The sequence below is a fragment of the Pieris brassicae genome, chromosome 10, assembly GCF_905147105.1.
Source record: "Pieris brassicae chromosome 10, ilPieBrab1.1, whole genome shotgun sequence".
NCBI lineage: Eukaryota > Metazoa > Arthropoda > Insecta > Lepidoptera > Pieridae > Pieris > Pieris brassicae.
The window spans coordinates 10,358,649-10,379,017 of record NC_059674.1 but is presented as its reverse complement, the minus strand read 5'-3'; the positions used below and the strand labels follow the sequence as shown (position 1 = coordinate 10,379,017).

Sequence of the window (20,369 nt, the reverse complement as noted above, 5' to 3'; positions counted from 1 at the left end):
TTTCCTGTTGTAAAACGTTACGATGCGGGGCGTGGATTGAATTATGCGTTATTGTTAATATTATTTTCCACTTTCTCGTACTTTACACCACATAATGGTAAGTTTTAGGTAGTAGTAGAGTCACTGGGGTCGGTCACGAAACGTTACGGCGCGTTTCATGGGGGGGTCAAGAATCTCCAAAAATTGTGTGTCGTAATACTTAAGCCAACCCTAAGCCTAAGCAAATTATGTACTTAGCATGATAATTTCACTAATAGTAAAATTAAAAAAAAAAATACAATTCAGTAGGTACATAACATTTAATACACATTACATAATATGGATTATAAAGAGAACACAAAATAAATCAATTATAGTAATAATAGTAAACATAGCTTCTAATAAAATACATCACAAAACTACATATATCTTTGGTTTTAACAGTGACTAGTCAGTAGTACTAAGTAGTACATAAAACCCAGTTCCACAAGTCTAAATATTATCCAATAAAAATAACATAGCACTAAAATAATTTGCATTGTTATATTAAAAAATGCTGTTTAATAAGTAGTGTAAAAGCCTATAATGGAATGTTTGAAAACATAAATTTTATACTTCTATACAGTTGCAATATTTTCTTTAGTTATGCACTTTTTGCAATCTCCCTTCAGTATTTTCTCTACCAGGGTTGAATGAAACTGCTTGCTAGGGATAAGGCCTTCCTAAACATATTACCCAATTTTATTTGTACTCTTAATACAATAAACTGTTTTGATTAAAATTAAGTGCATGTTTGCTTAGTGTCTTTAGTCCTTAACAACAGTTATCAGTAAGTTATATGTAAAATAAGGTTAATACATGATACAATCATATATGTTATCTACAATTGTATTTGATGGAATAAAAATAATACAAGATTTCATGAATTATACATGCAAATGTATAGTATATAGTAAAAGAATTGATAGGATACGAAAATATAATAATTATTTTTAAATATTTTCTGATTTTTGTGATCAATACAAATGAGTGTTGCAGTATAAAGTAAGCGACATATCAAAATTTCATTACACATATTTGTACTTTGAGATTTTTACAGATCTTAGCACTATTTGGGAACACGTAAATATTAAAAAAGCAAAATATTTATAACCGCTAACTTTACTTGTGATATATGTATATCTTAGCATGACTTATTAAATTAGAACTAAAACAAAATTTTGTAGGTCTTCTTTATAGAATACTAACTTGGAGACGGCATATATTTTACTACTGCGGTCAAATTAATACATTGTCAAAAATAATACTAAAATTAACTTCCTAACTATACTATTGAAAAATATGTTCTTTTTAATATTAAGAGAAATAAGTAGGTTTAAGACAAATACTTAAGCTGCATGACTTAGATTATTATTAGTTCCAGGAATGTTATCTGGATTTGCTAGAGGATCTAATTCTGCAAACAGCTTAAACCATGCCGCTTTGTCTTCTTTTTTAGGTACCGGTAGAGGCTTTGCAATTTTTTGACACACAGAATCCTTATCTTTTTCATTTTGAGAGCTTTGTGGTTGAAGTGGTGTTTCCATAAAACCCGCAAAGTCCTGAAATAAAAATAAAAGTAAATTATATTTGTAAAGTCTCTACTCTTACCTTGTGTATCAATACTTTCTTATTAAGAAATTAATTCAGACAGAAAATGGCACTTATAATGTTATAAAAAATTTAAACTTACTTGGAGAAGTTGTGAAGGCATAAATGCAAAATTTGCAGGCATGTCACCCCCACCTAACTGCAAGCCTGCTAAGTCTGCACTTATTTTAACATTATTATCCTGTGTGTCAATTTCTGTACTAATAAGACTATCAGATGTATCTGCAACTATGGCTGTGGATGGTTGATTCTCATTGTCATTGTTGTTTAACTTTTCAGAATTCACTGATTCATCAAGATTTTTGTCTTTGTACTCATCCTGTAAATATAACTGTTTCTTAAAACAAATAAGTAATGTGAAATTATAAACATGCAGAGAAAATTCACACTGAATGTAAAAAAAATATTTCAAATATAAATCAAGCTAAATGGAGGTTTACTTGAAATGCAATATCAAAAATCCACAATATACAAACTTGAAAGAAAAGTAGTTGATCTTTATCCTGTGTCTCTCCATTATTGGCATTCTCCGATAGGGTTTTCAAGATGCAAAATTCATATTGGGGTGACGAGCTCATACTTTCAATGGTGCCACTTAAAGTTTGTGCAACTTTCGTAGAGACACTCAGAAAAGAATTTTGATAGTTTGATAGAACATGAGAGAACATATTGCATCGGGCTGCAGCTAATAAATCTATCTGTAATAAGACATATAATTATTTATTTGACTTTAGTATCACTACCCACAAATACCTACCAAGTTCTAAGTTTCCATAGTATAACACATAATCCTATAAGGGACAGACATGTTATTATTATAGCGCTTTCTGTGCCTACCGAAATGAAACAATTATTGCTTCACCAATAGCCAGGCCTAGGATCTTAGAGTATATATAAATTTTATAATACAGGGGGCAACCAAGCTTCAGGCTCACCTGATGTTAAAAACTAAGTCATGGAGGATAGCTCAATAATATGTGGTACTGGAGTTATTTCAAATGTAAATTATTTGGATACATTTAGATAAATAAAATATTTATCAACATTAACCAATAATGTATGTGTTACTAATTATAGTACCAAAATATTATAAATGCTAAAATGATCTTCAGAAAATTATATTTCATATTGGGCTTATAATTACTACATACTTAATATTAGTTATTATACCTTTTGTAAAACATCCAAGGTAAGCTTATCAAATACTTTTTTGCTCTCTTTTACTTGGCGCTGAGCTTTCCGAAAGTTTTCAAGACCGCGACCGGTATCAGGATCCAGCTGCGCACTGCTGGATTTCATCCAACTAAGAGCAGCACGATATTCAATACGCGCTTTTTCCATAGCAGATACTGTCACCCTCATATCTTTGACAGCACGAATTCTAAATGTTTCCACTTCATGATATAATCTTAAGAGCGGACTTCTCACAGCTACACGTTGCTGTCCTGTGTAGGATATCGCTTTTCCAGCTGAAATCATGTGTTTCCCGGCGGCATCATTGCTTTTTCCAGCATCACGAAGAAATTTTCCAAGTGAATTTTCCTCCTGCGCTAACACACATAAGCGCTCCTGATACTGATCTAGTATACGTTGCAATTGCAAACAACTGTCTGATATTGATTGAAATAATTCTAACTTAGCGTCGAGTTCAGCATCGGAAGCAACAATACATTCATCTTCTTTAGTACCTAGTTTTTTTAAAACAGTCTTCTTCGTCACCCAGTATTGATGTTGCATCATATTTAGAATAAAAGAGAGAACACTTTAATAATTGTAACAAAAAACATTAAAATATAGCTTTTCTATTATCTAATTGGTATTCTTAGTTCTTACAATTTTTGAAAGCTGGATTAAGTCATACATACAATACGATTGATAGTGACAGTTGATGTTTTGACTTTGTGTAAAAATACAATGTTTTTTCGATTTATTATATTCAGCGTTGGATATGATATATGGATAACTGAATATTATGATATGGGGAATATTAATAATTAATATAATTCAGCAAAGAGTGTTTGTGGTAATGATAATGAAAGCAGTGTTAACTTTAAATCATAAAATGAATTTTTGTTTGACAATTATTTAGGTGCCAGTTGTCAACCGCTGTCAATTGTCGAAGGCGTTTTATTTACAATCGGAACGTTGAATGGCCGCCGCGTTGTACTGTTATAGTTCTTGTTAAACAATAGTTATAAATAAAATAAAATTTGCAAATATTATGCCTTATAGTGATCCATGAGTAGAACTTGTGAGTGTTGTTCAATGGACGTGAATACAATGAATTGTGCTAGTGATAAAATACCCGGAGTTTCGTCTTCACAGTCTTCAAAGAATGTCAAAGAAGGCAAGTTTGTGATTGTCAGATTTATATTTATGCAAAAACTCTGAAACTACTTAACATATCAAATTTCATAATGTAGAACTAGTAAATCATTATATCACCAAGATAGATCAATGGTAATTAATACTTTTCAAAAATTGTTAGTGCTGTGTATAAAAGCATTGAAACTAACCACTAATGGTACCAAGTACGATCCCCTCTACTAAAGATTCAGCATGGGAATGTATATCTACACATAGGATAAATTTATCTTTGTTCAGGTCAAACAGGTTCTATTTCTAGTTATGTTTATAGGTTTATTAAAATATGAATATAGATCTCTCTTTTTGTTGAACATTATTTTGTATATCTAGATTAACAACAGTTTTCAGCACTCTTAAAAGTAATTTGTTAGTATAATTGAACTTTACATAGTTTTAAATAGACAGAATGGATTTAAAACAATTTAAGAGACTTGGTATGAAATATGTATAAATTTATATTATCTCATTTTAAAATATATGTTTAACAAGTATTTATTGTTATAATTTTGGATAATGTTATGATTACTGATGAACTATTTAAATCTTAAAAGTCTATTGAAATTCAAAAACAATAAATATATTTTTAAAAGGCTAGATGGGTTATGTACTTAAGAAGTTTTGGAACATTATGATTAAGTAATTAGCCTTACAGCCATACTCAAATTTGTTGATTAAATTAGCTTAAAAATATCTCTTTAAGCTACTGATTGCATCTAATTTTCTTTAAAAATTAGTTATTGATAAGTAAATTATTGCACTTTTAATAGTAAAGTCTTTTAATAGTGTCTAATATATTTTATGGGTAAAAAAAGTATGTTTAACAAAAAAAAAACATACAAAAAATAAAGGTGCCTAAAATTTTATAAAATGCTGACTTTATTATGTTTGAATTTAAAGGATGTATGGAAATGAACACACCGCTGAAGTTTTTAAATTTAATTGATATATGTCTATCTGCAATAGTAACCCATGAAATTGAATAAAACTATTTTTGACATTAATGATGATATCATGATACATAAGACATGAAATTTATGTTTTAAGATTATTTAAACTAATTACAATCAACCTAACTCTATGATAAGTACCATCTAATATACTATATCTAATAGTGATATGCAACAATACAATCACTCTTATTATTTATGTTGATAAATACCATTGTACTGGTTTAACAAGATACTCAGTTAAAAGTCAAAATGGATACATTTCTTTGATATGAAACTTCAGATTGCAGAAAGCGATAAGTCGTCATTGCGGGAGATTTATCGTTGCCGCCTCGATACGTTGAACGAGAAATCTCATGATTATCTACATTATAACCCGGATTTTCAGTGGCATTTTAAAATGTTTTTATAAATAGCGTATATATATATTTAAATAAGCTGTGTCTAGCGGCTTCACTCTCGTCAGTTCGGTCGTATGTTTAATATTAATAGTCTTTTTCACAGCCAACAAAAAAAAAAAAATAATCCATGCGGTAGTTGATTAGCTAAGATTAGCTATATTGGCTATGGAACAATATTTATTTTAGCTTCAAAAGAAAGAATAAAGTGACAATATCGATCGCCTGCAGAATTTCTGCATACGTCTTAAGAAATATGGCTATGTGTCTAAATTCCGCAGGCAGTTTGGGTGGCTACTTATTTCACTCAGACTTGACGCTCATATCCTTAAACTTCTATACTCATTTCTTTTCAATCCCAAAACTCTTATCTCATCAACGAACGAATTCAAATTCTCAGGTCCTTATAACTATATATTACGTTATCCTCTAATATATGCTTTTTGTAAATTCCATCTCTCAGCTCATCCTTCTTAGGCAATTTGTTTAGGATCTCCGCTATTAAGTTGTGGAAAAGGCTGCCCGACTCCATATGATTGGCTACCTCTCCTAGCATCTATAAAAACTCTTCTCCATAAACATTTCTTCACCATATCCTACTCTACTCAATCGTGACGTGTAATTCTTGTATTTCTTAATCATCTTCATTTCTTGTAGTCATCGCAATTCATGAATCCGTGAGATTAGCTTTTAAATTTTTAGTTTATTTATAAATATTTTTTTGTATTATTTTAGATTAATATTGGTTTTTATAAGATTTGGTTATGCGTGCACTTTACCCATCATATTTATTTGTTTAGTTTTTTTCCTAATACTAGGGTTGCATGGAAGAGATCGCTTATTAGCGATTAGGCCGCCCGTTGCATGTATTATAATTTTTATGTATTATGTTATTTGTTTTTTCTATAAATCTTACGTATGTAACAAAGTATAAGGAAATAGTTAAGTCTAATGTGTATTATAATATAATCGTAACATATTTAAAACTATGTAAATAATTGTTATGGGATCGTGTCAATGTATGAAGCTTGATACTGTTTATAGTTGTTATTTCAGTATCTTTTCAGACGAGTTAGTGTTTTTGCAAGTCAAAGATTTAGGTCTATTGATATAGGATATTTACACGTATTTGGCATTTGTTACAAATTACAGGTACCAGGTAATATACTGTTAACATACGGACGTTTTTTAACAATTCTTTTTATATTAAACTTTCCAAACGTGTTATATCCACGGTTCACCTCGCACGAATGCTTACATTTTTGCGTTTTTTCGACACCGTTAGCACATTCGGCTGCCTAAAGATAAAACACTACCTGCCCAGACTTACTATATTATTATAAGGAAATCTTATATTTATTTATGTCCAATGTTTTTTTTTGAAGAACATAAAGCTTAGCGGTACCTTAATATAATACTTATTCTTTCCTATTATTTGTCTGCGAAATGTACGGATAAGAATAGATTTGAAGCGGATACCGAGCAAATCACGATCGATTTCAAAGAATTTGAATGTTAAAATATAATGTAAAAAGTGCATAAATTGTTTCGTTTACAATATCGCTTCTATAGATTATATATATCTAATGTCTTAATTCCATCGGGCTCAATATAATTATATTTTTAGATCTTAGCAAATAAAAGATTTTCCCAGTATGAAATTTAAGTTCTGCTAGTAAATGGGAAGTGACGTAATCTGTTGGAGCGTGCACGTCTACGATATTGGCCAGGTAAGTGACCTGAAGCGCTCTCTAATGCCATAGGTGAACTCGATAAAAGATACAATTTTCATTCGGTGGCTGCACCGCATTTTTCATAATTTTCCTTTCCGTGTGTTTAATAGTGAAATGTAAGCATGCTTCTTGACTTTATCGATTATATTTATTTATAAGTTGTGTTCGAAATGAACGTAACGGACAGTTTAAATTGTAAATGTTAAAATGCATAACATTCTATTATACAGTTTTATGCGCCTGAAAGAACGAATTTATACTAAACGCGATATTATTTTAATTGCGTGGCCTGTAATTACTTCGTACCTTCCTTATTACAATCCACCGCTGTGAATTATAATATTCATAAGTACTGTCTAAGCAACAATTATAAACCGAGGCATACAGTAACGAATGTATTGATGCGTCGAGCGTGGAGGTGTAATGAAAGGCCGGGGTGCTCCGGGACTGTCTGACACAATTCCGGGCGCCGGCGCGGCGGCGGAGACTGCAATCCCGGCCATACGACACGTGCCCCCCACGGTAGCCGGTCACCTACTGAGCCCGTGACGATCGCGGACGAAACTTGCGAATTTAAATTTCGAACGATTCACATCTATCGACGACCATTGTTTGAGCGAACAATGCGACGTGCGTAATCCAGCTTCCTGTTTTGGATTGAATTGTATTCATATTAGAGCGAGACTAGTGTTTATGGACCTTTGTTTACTGAGAAACTAAGTCTCGTCGAACAGTAAGAAAGTTGTTACATTGCTGTTGTCCAGTGAATAGCCAATAAAAGCCGTCAAACTGTATTCCTTCGAGAACTTCAAGGTTTACGAGTACGATGACGATTGCAACGGACACGAGGATAGATTTGATACGAATAAGAAAAGTGAGTTATTTTTATTCTTTTATGTTTGTCGTATATTTAATTATATTTTTTTTTCCTTTTTGGCTTATCATACTCAATAAAAGGTTGGTATAATACAGTTATATAAGCACACTTTTTCATTTATAACTACGACGTAATGAAAACGTAATCAAATTTAATTAATCGTGAATTACGTGTTAATCAAACGGAATGCAATTTATCGGTTTGTGATTGGAATGCCGAAGATACTGTAATGCATACAGATAATTATTGATGATATCTGATGATATAATATTGTATTATCGGAATTGTATCAGTGTTGTGTCGGGCAAAGAAGGCTGATTGCCGACTATTGGAAAGATCACGAGACAGATGCACAAATCTGAGGCCCCGACCAGACAGAATTTTTTTTTTAATAATTTGCTGTAATAATAATATTAGAATTAATTTGCATTCACGTGAAAGACAGGAATATAATAGAAAATATTTTTAGATATTAGTAATAGGTTCCCAAAACAATATTGAATATATTTATTTATAGTATTGTCTTTTGTTAACGTAGCATTTACACATTAAAAGAAAACACTTTTTTACCGGATTGAAGCTATATTAGCTACATAGCATTGATTTACTTATATTTATTATTTATATTTATATATAAATAAATAGCAATGGCAGCCTTTGGAGCGATCACTTCCAGCCAACCACTATTACTTCCAAGCACCACGGGCTACAATTTTCTTCGCTTTTTCATTTCTCTTTGACGCCATTTCTACCCAGTTTTAGGATATTATTAATATGTATTTATTGATTTCGATTCGGTACTCCTCATGAAAGTTTAATGATGACGAGAATTGTTTGAATGTCGTGATATATGATGACACACATTCGAGATATAGGTTACTTGTTTATACTGAATAATAAGCGAACGTGCGGATGTAATAATAGCTAATGTATTCCTATGTACTCTCAATATAAGGTTTGTACGCATTATAAGTGATTGAAAATAAATGTACGGTCCCTGGGGCGGGATGCTTTCAAATTTTTCACTTTTAATGCAAAAATTTCATGTGTGTGTGATTGTTTTGACTTTTTACATTATACGTATTAATTATACACATACTACTATATTAATGGTAACTCCAAGGATTTTAGTTGCCGCGGTTCTTATATAACGACTTTTAGTATGAGGAATTTAGTACGTTTATGTGTGCAACGTAAAACATTCTCAAAATCTCTAAAAGTTTATTAAAAGAGTTCCAGTGGCGATCTTTCGGTTCGGGCCTAAGATTTCTATATCTGTTTTTTTCTAATAGGCAAGTAGGTAGCCTTTTGACGTTTTGGGTCTAAGATATGCCGTTTTCTTCACGATTGGACTACCGGATCGAAGCTACGATCTCAGGATTGAGAGCTGCACGCTTAAGCCACTTTTTTTTGCTTGGGGAAATGCATTGCGCATACCGCGGCGCCACTGCTTTGTGTGGCAGTGTCATGTGGGACTCGCGATTGTGCACACTAAAACCCCAAGGCACCAGCAATCACCTTAGGCAAGGTGCAGTAACAGCAGAGCCTTATCCGCTTAAAGCCAACACTCCTCTAGGTTAGAAGTGTTATTGTCTCATCTCAATTTTTCTTTTAATACAGTAAACCATGCTCAAAAATTATGATAAGCCCGTGTGTTGTTTACGTGAGACAATGCAATTTTATCCTGGATAGTTATAACATGTGGTCAGTAATAATGAGTTGTTTGTGGTTCGTGTTTTTGAGTTTCCTTGTTATTCACTAGATTTTAACTACCTTATAGGTGGTAGTTTAGGACCGAGTGTTTCATAAAAATATTTTAGAATATGACCACATAAGTATTAACAAACCGACGTCCTAGTAACACGTCGTTATATAAACTGAACAGAGACACAGACTGAGTTTGTTTGTAATAAATGATGTAAAAGAACTTTATTAAGAACAAAACTGTAAGCAAAAGCAGCGCAGTACTTTTAAAATATATGTACTAATCCAATATGTTATTTAAAAATACATGGTCAAGTGGCTGGCCTTAGGGGACTGATTTTTTATCACCATATGCATCCGTTTATCAGTGTTATTGATTTTGTGATAGTGTGAACAAATTGAATATATCAAATAGTGCGGGTTTAGTTCGAGCTGACGAGTTTGTTTTTTATTCATTTGTGAAATCAAAATTAATTTACTCGTGTTGTATACTTCTCTTCTCAGTTGCATTTTTTTCTGCATTAGGAAAGAATTAAACTCTGAATGAAGAATTGAATTATCGGTACCGTCTTAATTAATGAAACACGTCAAAACTGTGTACTGTCATTATTGCAGTGACATAACATATTAATTGGAGTGGTTCTCTTGATTGCTGATGGTTGCATCACTGTACGGTGCCTGCTTTCCTGTTTTATGTTACTGGAGGCAAACGGGCAGGAGGCTCGCAAGCGCGCTGCCGGCTTTTTAAGAATTGGTACGCTCTTTTCTAAGCCTAAGTCAAATTGGCCCGGAAATACTTCAGTGGGCAGCTGGTCCCACATAGCGGTGGTGCGCGGCAAACATTTCCTTAAGAAACGCCCACAATTCTCATCTTAATTAGATTTGAGACTTTCTGATTAAACAGTAGTGATCAAAGATATATATTAAATTTCTTGAGTATTATCAAATCAGACAGTCCTAGAGAGTTGGCCAGTTCTGTCGAGCATCACCTTGGTTTTAGACTTATTGATGGCGAGTCCAACCCGTATGCTTTTAAACCCTATGGAATATTTCTGCCAATTCGCATTCTGATGGCACAAAAACAATGGTGTCGTCACATTTATTATCAATATTTAAAAAAAAAGAAGATCTTACCTGCTATCAGTTCCCAAATTAAGAGTGTAGCGGTCGAGAAGGAATGGGAAGAATCTCTCCGCCAAGGAAATCGCCTAAATTTGGCGTTCATTATTTTGAGGAACTGCAACTATTACGCCGTGCTTCACTTGGCATATTGTAACATAACTTTATCAACTACAATGTCTAATAAAAAAATTGTTTGTAGAGATATAAAAACTATGTACATAAACATAGTACGTTCATAAGCTCGCCCGCGTTTTATCGCTCTCGTGTTATTATTATTGGATGAAGTGTATGCTTGAGTTTGTACGGTGGTTCTATAGGGTTTGATTTTATATATAATATTAGAATTACAGCGTTAGATTTAATTAGTATGACTTAAATTTATTCTTCAAGCTTATGGTGTGTGTATCGTGTGCTTCATATACACGTCTTTTGTATTTAAATATTTCATGCGTTTAGTGGACAGACTCATATCTGCATTTGTTTTTTATTGGTTTTTCTTAGCTAAGTAAGTGGTGAGCCTTCTGTGACCAACCTAAAACACTCGAGTTTTATTATATATGCTAACCATAAAGTCATGGAAATCTATTGTCTTGAGGCAGATTTAGAATATATTCTTTGTGAGTAAGAGGCTTTATCGAAGTTCGATTTCACACTGTTACCCTAATGGTTTGCTATTCAGGAACAAATTACCATAACATAATTGATTATAAACAATTTAACTTCTCCCTATATATTATATAGGGATATATATGTACACACACGTGTATATATATATATATATATATATCACTCTACTACTCACTATCACAGCTGTATATATGTATATGATTGTACTCACCTTACAATCATATACATATATACAGCTTAATAGATAAAGATAATGTCATGACATAATCTCTTTAAAAAAAGGAGAATTTTTTTTTGTAAAAAAAAATATGTTTTTAATCATAATATCGAAAATTGTAAATATAGTAGGTACATTTATGGTAAAAATTATAAACTTAATTTCTTTTTTTTACTCTTAAAAAATAGAGATTCTTTGATCATAATATTAGGTCCTTTCATATGAAATTGACGTTTAGTCGTACTGGCCACTTTGACCTCAAATACCTCCTCTTTGGTTAGGAATTTCAAATTCAAATTTGTACAGCTATTTACTCATGTATTGTTTTTTTCTGTTTGCGTCACTCATTTTACAAAATGGAAAACTTAAAGTATCGCATTATTTACGAGTACGAGTTCCGCCGTGGCACTAGTGCTGCGGAAACGACTCGAAGGGTGAATGATGTGTATGGCGGTCATGTTCATGTTCGACCTGCAGAACAAACCCCGTGGACGGCCTGAGACCCAAGTTGATAATGAAGTATTGAAGGCTATTGTGGAAGCGGATCCATCGCAAACCACGTCCGAGTTAGCTGCAGGCTGCGGTGTTAGTGATAAAACTGTTTTAATTCACTTGAAGCAAATTGGGAAGATTAAAAAGCTTGAAAGGTGGGTACCTCACGAAGTGACTGAAGCAAACCGGCAACCGCGCGTCGACTGCTGCGTTACATTACTGAACCGGCACAATAATGAAGGTATTTTAAACCGAATCATTACCTGTGATGAAAAATGGATTCTTTACAATAATCGGAAGCACTCAGCGCAATGGTTGGATCCTGGCCAGCCAGCCAAATCCTGCCCCAAGCGAAAATTAACCCCAAAAAAATTACTTGTAAGCGTTTGGTGGACTAGTGCCGGTATTGTTCATTGCAGTTTTCTCAAATCTGGCCAGACTATTACGGCTGATGTCTATTGTCAGCAATTGCAAACCATGATGGAAAAGCTAGCGGCTAAACAACCTAGGCTGGTCAATCGCTCCACGCCACTGCTACTTCACGACAACGCGAGACCACACACTGCACAACAGACGGCTACCAAATTAGAAGAGCTTCAATTGGAATGTCTAAGACATCCTCCGTACTCCCCGGACCTTGCTCTAACATATTACCATTTTTTTCGAAATTTGGACAACTTCTTGCAAGAGAAAAAGTTTTACTCTGATGGGGCAGTCCAAATCGCCTTCACAGATTTTATTGATTCCCGTCCGACTGGTTTTTTTAGTAAAGGGATCAATGAACTACCTATGAGATGGCAAAAATGCATAGAAAACAGTGGTTCATACATTGATTAATTAAATATATTATATTTAAAAATATTCTACTTTTTGTTCCTCCCATACAAAACGCCAATTTCATATGTAAGGACCTAATATATTTTTAACGTTTAAACCTAATATATTTTTCAGCATATTTTCAATGCAGTGAAACTGCATTATGGAGGCATCGAAGCATGTACTGTTTTTCTATCACGGGCCCAATTTTTATAAACAAGTTTATGTTAACCAGTCAAGTAACAGCATTGCTAATTCACCAAGCTAGATAAAGTGCCAGGCGGCTTTGTAATGGTATGTACTCATTACTGGTTCACTGGCCAGTCTGCCTCTGCGCTTCGTCGAGAGAAGGCGGCGCGCGCGCAGTTGATTAAAAAAAAAAATCTAGGTCGCGCTCATGTTATAGCTTATGAGTGGCCGGTGACCACAAGTGTATCCTAACGGTTTTATACATTCTACAGTTTTTTTTTAAGAAATGTTGTGTTAAAATCGGAAATCTATGTGGGCCGAGTGTTGAAGCTTAAAAAGCGAATATTGTTAAAGTGTTTCTTGGAAGTGGTGAATTGATTTTTGTGAATGAGTCAGCTAACGGGCGTCGGGATTGTTAACTTCGTCAACGTCCTGCCTACGATCTCTGAAGGTGATTACAATTTGTGATTTTTTATGCCTAGGTTCTGCTAGATTCTTCGATCTTAATACTATTCGGGAATTGTTCAGGTTAAAATATAAAATATAAAATAAGCGGAACTGAGTAACAAATTTGTTATGTTTTTATTTGCGTATGCTATCTTTAGATATTGAAGGATCTCGAATTGAATTTTATTGCAATTAGATGTACATCGCGACTAACAAATCTGTTATTTTTTGTTTGTGTATATTTTTTTATTTATAATGAATATCTTAAAAAGTAGGATTCTGTGTTAGTATTTAACAGGCTTCAGGTCTAGATTTTAAATTTGGAATTAACTTTTCATACTTAGAAACGTAATTCTTCCAGTCCATTGTCATCTACATTTCATCGTGAATAAATCTTTGACAGCTGAATTATGTAGATGTATTTTTTTCCAGTTTTTATCCTTACTAGGGTTGCCTGGAAGGTGGTATATATGATAAGCCCGCCCGTTGCATGCCATAACGAAGTAAGAAACAAAATCAATTTTATGTATTAACGTATTGTCTCGGTTAAAATTTCAACAAACATTTCTTCGTGCGGTAACTATAGTGTAGTAAATTATGTTCAACGCTCGATCGGAACCCGTATGCATAATTTACGTACTGATTGTAATTTGTATGGACCCAATCGTCGTACAATAGAGCATTAAAATATGTTTTATAAATATGCCTTTTTATCAAATAACTAACAGAACTCAAAGTCTAACAAATTTATTGATTTTAGCTTTAATAGCCGTTTATAAATGTTTTCATCAAAATTAAAAAATCTAGCAGAAACATTTGGCTCGAATTTATTACTCGAGATTATCAGGAAAAGACAGAATTCTCAGTGTCGTTTCCTCGTCTTTGTTAGTATTATATCAACGATTTCCGCTTATTTAAAGTGCAATAATTATAATCATGACATAATGTGTTTTATATTGCCAGTTACTCGATTGTTAGGAAGTTGCGTGGATCTGGTTAATTATGCCTTCAGATATTTTCATGTATATAAACGTTTGTGTGTCTTCATGTGATGTTTGAGAGCATAAATAAAATTAATGTTGTATATAAGTATTTTTTCGAATCTACTTGACAATATTTTTAAAACATCTCAATAAAGACGTCGCTCTAAAGTTAACAGCTTGTACCCAAGTAGGTAAATATTTTTTGTTCATCACAACATCTGTTCGAATTTTAAATGCGGGATGTTGGCTGGCAGGTGCATTCGAATCGGAAATCACTGAGTTTCATCAGAGCGGGTTGCTTGTAATATTTTTCTCTCGGTGATTTATAAACGTGTAAGAAATTAATTAGTTTATTTATTGGTTAAAACAGCTTCCCCTAACTTATCTAGTTTATGGCCAATACGTATCTGAATTATTAATGTTGAATTTTGATTATTGTAAATTCTTATGGTTTGACGATTCAGATCTCAAAACTAGATTTATAATATTTATTGCCAATACACAAATATACAGTTTTTACAATATTCTATGTAAAATGAACCTATTTGGTAATCGTGTCTTTATAAGGTACTGAGTATTGTAATGGATCTTCAAGCCACGACTATTTAATACGAATGTTGGTACAATACTAATCTATATTAAAACATCAATACATTTGTATTAATCAGGTAGGCACAACCTACATAGTAATAATAATAATAATTAAAAATTGATAAATAAATTAAAACAAATTTAAGAAGTTTTGTCTCTGTGGCAGTGTACCTATGCTGGTAGCATTTCCTCGCTGTATTGCAATCGTTGAGCGAGAAAAGCACCAGAATGTAACCCCTACAATCCAGGCCCCAACATAACTTGATTTGTCATTAACTTTAAATACAGGCCTGACTGTCACACACACAAGCAAATTTTGTCGCATTGAAAAGATTTTTATTTATTTATAAGACTAGACTAGAGATATAGATTTATATTTTATTTCTAAAACTGTTGACGTCACGTAATTTTCCTATATTTAAAATATCTTCTACTATCTGAAACTATCATTTAGTACGTAACTATAATAATATGAATCGGTAAACGGAAGGGGTAGATATCCCAGATGTTCGACAGTCGCAGGCGCAGGTATTTAGGAGGTCGTTGTACGGATGTGATTCATTTAATATATCGCTAACCTAGTTATTTTTTATTGATTGCTTTTACGTATTAGACCTAGACATGATAAATATTTGCTTATCTATAACACTCTACTTTTTAACTCAAAGGAAATTATTCGACGAAAAAAAAATTTGGTCAAATTTTAAAGTACATGATTATATTAAAATATTTTGTGTAAATGTCGTCGCATGCTTTACAGCAAACATGGTCATGGTTTGACCTGAGTTAGGTGTAAATAACTTTATTCATATAGAAACAAGTACCTACACTTATGATCGTCAACAGAAAACATGCTAAATTGATGATTCGTAAGTCAAGGGCAAGAAGAACTGGCAAGAAACTCCCCGCCACCCTTTTTAATCTCTTATAATTTTAAGCCCATACAACGGTTACTATAATGTATCAAAAGGTTATCCGATTTTGGCAAAATTGTCGCACGGTGTTCCAAAGATAACGCGAAGTAAATGAAATCGAAATAAGAATTCTAGAATTTGCTTGACGAGTTTATTAACGTAAAAACTAGGAATACTTTAGAATTACTTTTGTCTATGTCATTAAATAATTACAAGAGAATTTTTTTTCACGGAAACGATTAAACGCATGTCCTATACGGCAGTGATGCTTAAAATGGATTCACCGTGTATTGACGAGATAAGTGGAGGAAGTATTATTCTGCAATTATATGTAATTTTCAAGATCACAAATACGGCTGTATTCGTATGTTACTGATAGCTTAGGTCATAATTTTTTAATAGGTATATTTCATTATATTATAAGCATTTCTTAGTGCTTAGTGCTCTTAGTTTTTCACGTTTATTTATTATAAGTAAGGAAAGAGTAATTTAACTTTGAATTTTTCTACGAAACAACTAAATTTTTTAGTGAAACTTGGACATATAATTTTAGTATTAAAAACATTATTTTGTTTTCTCTATTGGAAATAACAAAGTTATAAATGAATATGTAATAACAGACACGGAATATTGCCGTGAATTACTTGATTCGCTTTCTTCATTCTCATTAGTCATTTGAAATAATTTCTTGTCTTTTTTTATAATTTATAGCATTATTAGCATAATGTTGATTTACATACCCTGTATTTGTTATTGCTTTCTAAACTGTTTTACTTCAATAACTGACGGCGTTCACGTTTTAGTTTTGCGATCTCTGCCTAAATTTGTTTTCAGACTAATATTTAACTTTACAAACGACATATTCTAAATATTCTAATTAAACATATCGTATATTCTAATTTTATATAAATATAATTATTAAAGGATAATTCAAAAGCTACTCACATTTATGAATAACAAGGCTATATTTTGATTATGTAACAGCCTGCAAGTAAACGGGGCACTGCGTACTAGAGACCAATTGATTCCTTCCAACTGCAATTGATAGACAAAGCCTTAATTTGAACTAAAGTCTTTGAATCATAATCCCATTGCAAAAAACATTGTTCTATTAATAGAGATCGTATGCGCCGTTGTGCATATCAAAGGTTGCATTAACATCACAATGGGTCGCATTGTGTGCACGGTCACAGGTTCGAGGTCGTGTCATTCCACTCGCGATGTATTGTGCTGACGTCGTGTTCCTTACAGCCTTTTCACTTCGCCTTTTCTTAAGCGGGTTTTAGTGGACCTTTCAGTTCAACTTGGCTCTTGTGTTGTGGCTTTTGTCATGTTCATGCATAGATTAAGGTTTTGTATCCAAAGATTTAGACATTTTATGAGCTGTGTAGTAATGTTTCATAATGTTAGTGTTTCTTTAGAAATAAGGGTATCTTTATTGATGTCCTTGTTTCAAGCAAGCAAGTGTTCGTGATTCGAAATTTATTGCGATGAGTTCTTGTATTTGGAATTTAGCCTTCCGTAAGTCAATATTGACTAAATATTTCTTGTGTGAAATCTTTGAATGTTTAAATCCCTTTTTGCCTTTAAAATTGGCAATGAAAATTCGATAGAAAAAAATCCTTAGGGCACTTACTGATATAAGAGTAGGTACTAGGCGTAAAGAGCAGTGTTGGCCTTTCAGCGTGCAATTTTCCTTCCTGAGGTCGTAGGTTCGACCCCAGCTGTGCACCAATGGACTTTCTGTCTATGTACGCACTTAACACTCGCTCGTATGTTGAAGGAAAACATCGTGAGGAAACCGGTATACCAAGACCCAAAAACTCGAACGGCTGTATTAGTTACAGAAGGTTGTTCTTTATTGATTGCCCTTGATTCCCAGAGAAAAAGAATCACAGTTGCGTTATGTACCGGTTCAGAAGGCTGAAGACCAACTTATCCTTTACAAAATAACCACTGAAGTATTTCCGAACCAATTCCACTTAGGGTCCTTCAAGAAAAGAGTGTACCAATTGTTAAAATGCGGCATCGTACTAACCAGCCTCCTAGCAATGTGAGTGTCAAATAACAGATGAAAAAAAATAACAAAACAAACATCCGTGCCCCATTTGATTTTCCAGTCTTTATTGAATGAGCACTCGAATTTGAGTAATTGCTTACAAAAATGCAAATTGTTGACGTTAAAACGTTCACATTAATATTCCTAGCGCGTTTCAAAGACATTAATTCTGTTCTTCGGGAATGTTTTTTTTTATCTGCCTTTGTTATGCTCCGCGCCAATGGTCTTTATTGTTCCTTACCTTGCCCTCGATTGGTCGCCTTTTGAATAAACGCATCACAATTATTTTACCCACAACTGAGCTCTGCACTTGGCGTTTTATTTGTGTCAGCAAGTGTTCGTGATTCGAAATTTATTGCGATGAGTTTTTGAATTTGGAATTTACCCTTCCGTAAAATAATATTGACTAAATATTTCTAGTGTAGAATGGTTGAATGTTTAAATGCCTGTAGAAATAACTACGGAACATATAAATAATATTGTAGCGCCATTGGTATATATAATAGGCGTATAGCCAAATGCGTGATTACATAAGCACTAATTGTTATGTTATTAAGACTTTTAAATAGATGTCGTCGATTTTTCACAAGATCATAAATATTATCGTCTTAAATGCTTTAATTAGTCAAAGTAATTAGCTCATTAGCGCATTACTCAGTTCTTTGTCTACGTTTTAGTGGAAATTATGCTGTTCCTTAGAATTTTGGAAAAATGTCTCACTATCTTATTGCGGCATTAGTGCCCACACATTGTTATCATCTATATATGCTTAAACTATGTAATATTCATTCTGTATATTAATATTCTGCCTTCAAGCCGTCTATCCAAATTAATTGTGATAGATGGAGCAAGGGATAAAATTTCTTCCCATTCCAAGCTCTAGAATATAACGATTATTTGCACAACCGGCGGCCTTATCGCTGAAATGCGGATCTCAGCAACCAGTATTACTAATAGAAAAGACAGAGAAAACTGTATTATACATAATAATAAGTATGCTTAGTTAAAAAGTTAAGTGCACTAGCCCTCACACTAGGATTTCCTGTGTCGTGGGCAGCCAGTCTCTTCCTATTGACATATTAACGGAACTTGACATAATTCTACCTAACACTTTATAAAACTATTGTTGCAATAAGAATACTTTCTGTTTCAGCATACGACAGGTTGTTTGAGATTGTTAATGAATGTATAAAGTTGTACCGATATTAAATTAATTCTAGGCCTTCAGTATATCAAGCCTACTATCGCATTCATACTAATGATTAATTTTGTTATTGAGGTAATCATAGAAACAAAGGAGTTGTTCAATGATTGATAACACGATAAATTGCGACCTAAATGCGGATTTTTATTAAATAACCATTGATCCAGGCCATTTGGTTGTGAGGCTTAACAGAATCATTAATTTCTCAATTTTTTTTCTATTATACAATCGTGGTTACTTCGTTAGACCTGCGAAATGCCCAGGAAACTGCTGAGATTCTGGCTGGGCTAGCTTAATTTGCCAAGACTCGCTCACAACGGACCAAATGAGCGACTAAGTGCGGAAATTGAGTTAACATACACATATGAAAAAATGTATATTGTGGTTATACCAAGGAAGTTTTGGTTTTAAGATTTTTTTAATTGTGCAGACCTGGGTGTATGTCACTATGTTTATGAACTTAACTGAGTTTAAACTATATTTTTGTAGAGCAAGCTTCACAGATAAGTTATAAATTTTTCGATTGTTACAATTTGGTCTTTTACGGAAGCTCACAGTCGAACGCTAAACTTCGTCTTATGTTCATATGAAAATCCATGATTGCATCCAGTAATACGTTGGAAGTACAAAATAACGAGTATAGTTATGCCGGATGGAGCTGTTTTGCTCTTAGTGTCTTTTTAAGGCACTTATTAATGAATGCTAACCAGTCACACGAGTGGCTAACGAGCAAGCTTTTGAGTGTTTGGGGAACTCATATAGGGACGAGTTAGTTTTTGTTATAGAAGTTATTTTGGGATCCAAGACTATTGAGTTCAACACTGTATTGATAGTAGGAAGTGTATGGTGTAGGAATATGTCCCTACGTTCATATATCTATTTTTGTATTTGGTTATTCACAATAGTAAAGGTGCTTTCAGTTATACTAAAAAGTGTTTATTTAGATGTGTTCTGTGTTTAAATTAGTTATATTTAGCAATTAATTAATTTCATACAATTTGAAGAGTTTGAGGAATAAAATGAAAAAGATAGTGGAAAGTATCATAAGACTTT

At 33.0% G+C, this 20,369-nt stretch overlaps 2 protein-coding genes across 4 annotated transcripts in view; one reads left to right on the top strand and one right to left on the bottom strand.

The window, feature by feature from the left end:
- Positions 1-280: 280 nt before the first annotated feature.
- Positions 281-3,470, bottom strand: LOC123715652 (islet cell autoantigen 1). The gene is made up of 4 exons (XM_045670863.1): positions 2,800-3,470; positions 2,106-2,327; positions 1,712-1,948; positions 281-1,580 (listed from the first exon to the last, which is right to left on the bottom strand). Exons 1-4 carry the CDS (start codon positions 3,367-3,369, stop codon positions 1,368-1,370), a joined length of 1,242 nt encoding a protein of 413 aa, XP_045526819.1. The 5' UTR covers positions 3,370-3,470; the 3' UTR covers positions 281-1,367.
- Positions 3,471-3,779: 309 nt separating this feature from the next.
- LOC123714921 (cyclin-dependent kinase 14) overlaps positions 3,780-20,369 on the top strand; it is a 91,174-nt gene continuing 74,584 nt past the window's right edge. The window contains exon 1 of one of the 3 annotated variants that reach the window (XM_045669585.1): positions 3,780-3,976. In XM_045669585.1, the coding sequence (XP_045525541.1) occupies positions 3,868-3,976 (109 nt within the window). In that variant the 5' untranslated portion in view covers positions 3,780-3,867. Of the gene's footprint in view, positions 3,977-7,622; positions 7,949-13,277; positions 13,570-20,369 lie in introns of those variants that run through there. The other 2 variants (XM_045669588.1, XM_045669586.1) reach the window with 2 other exon arrangements.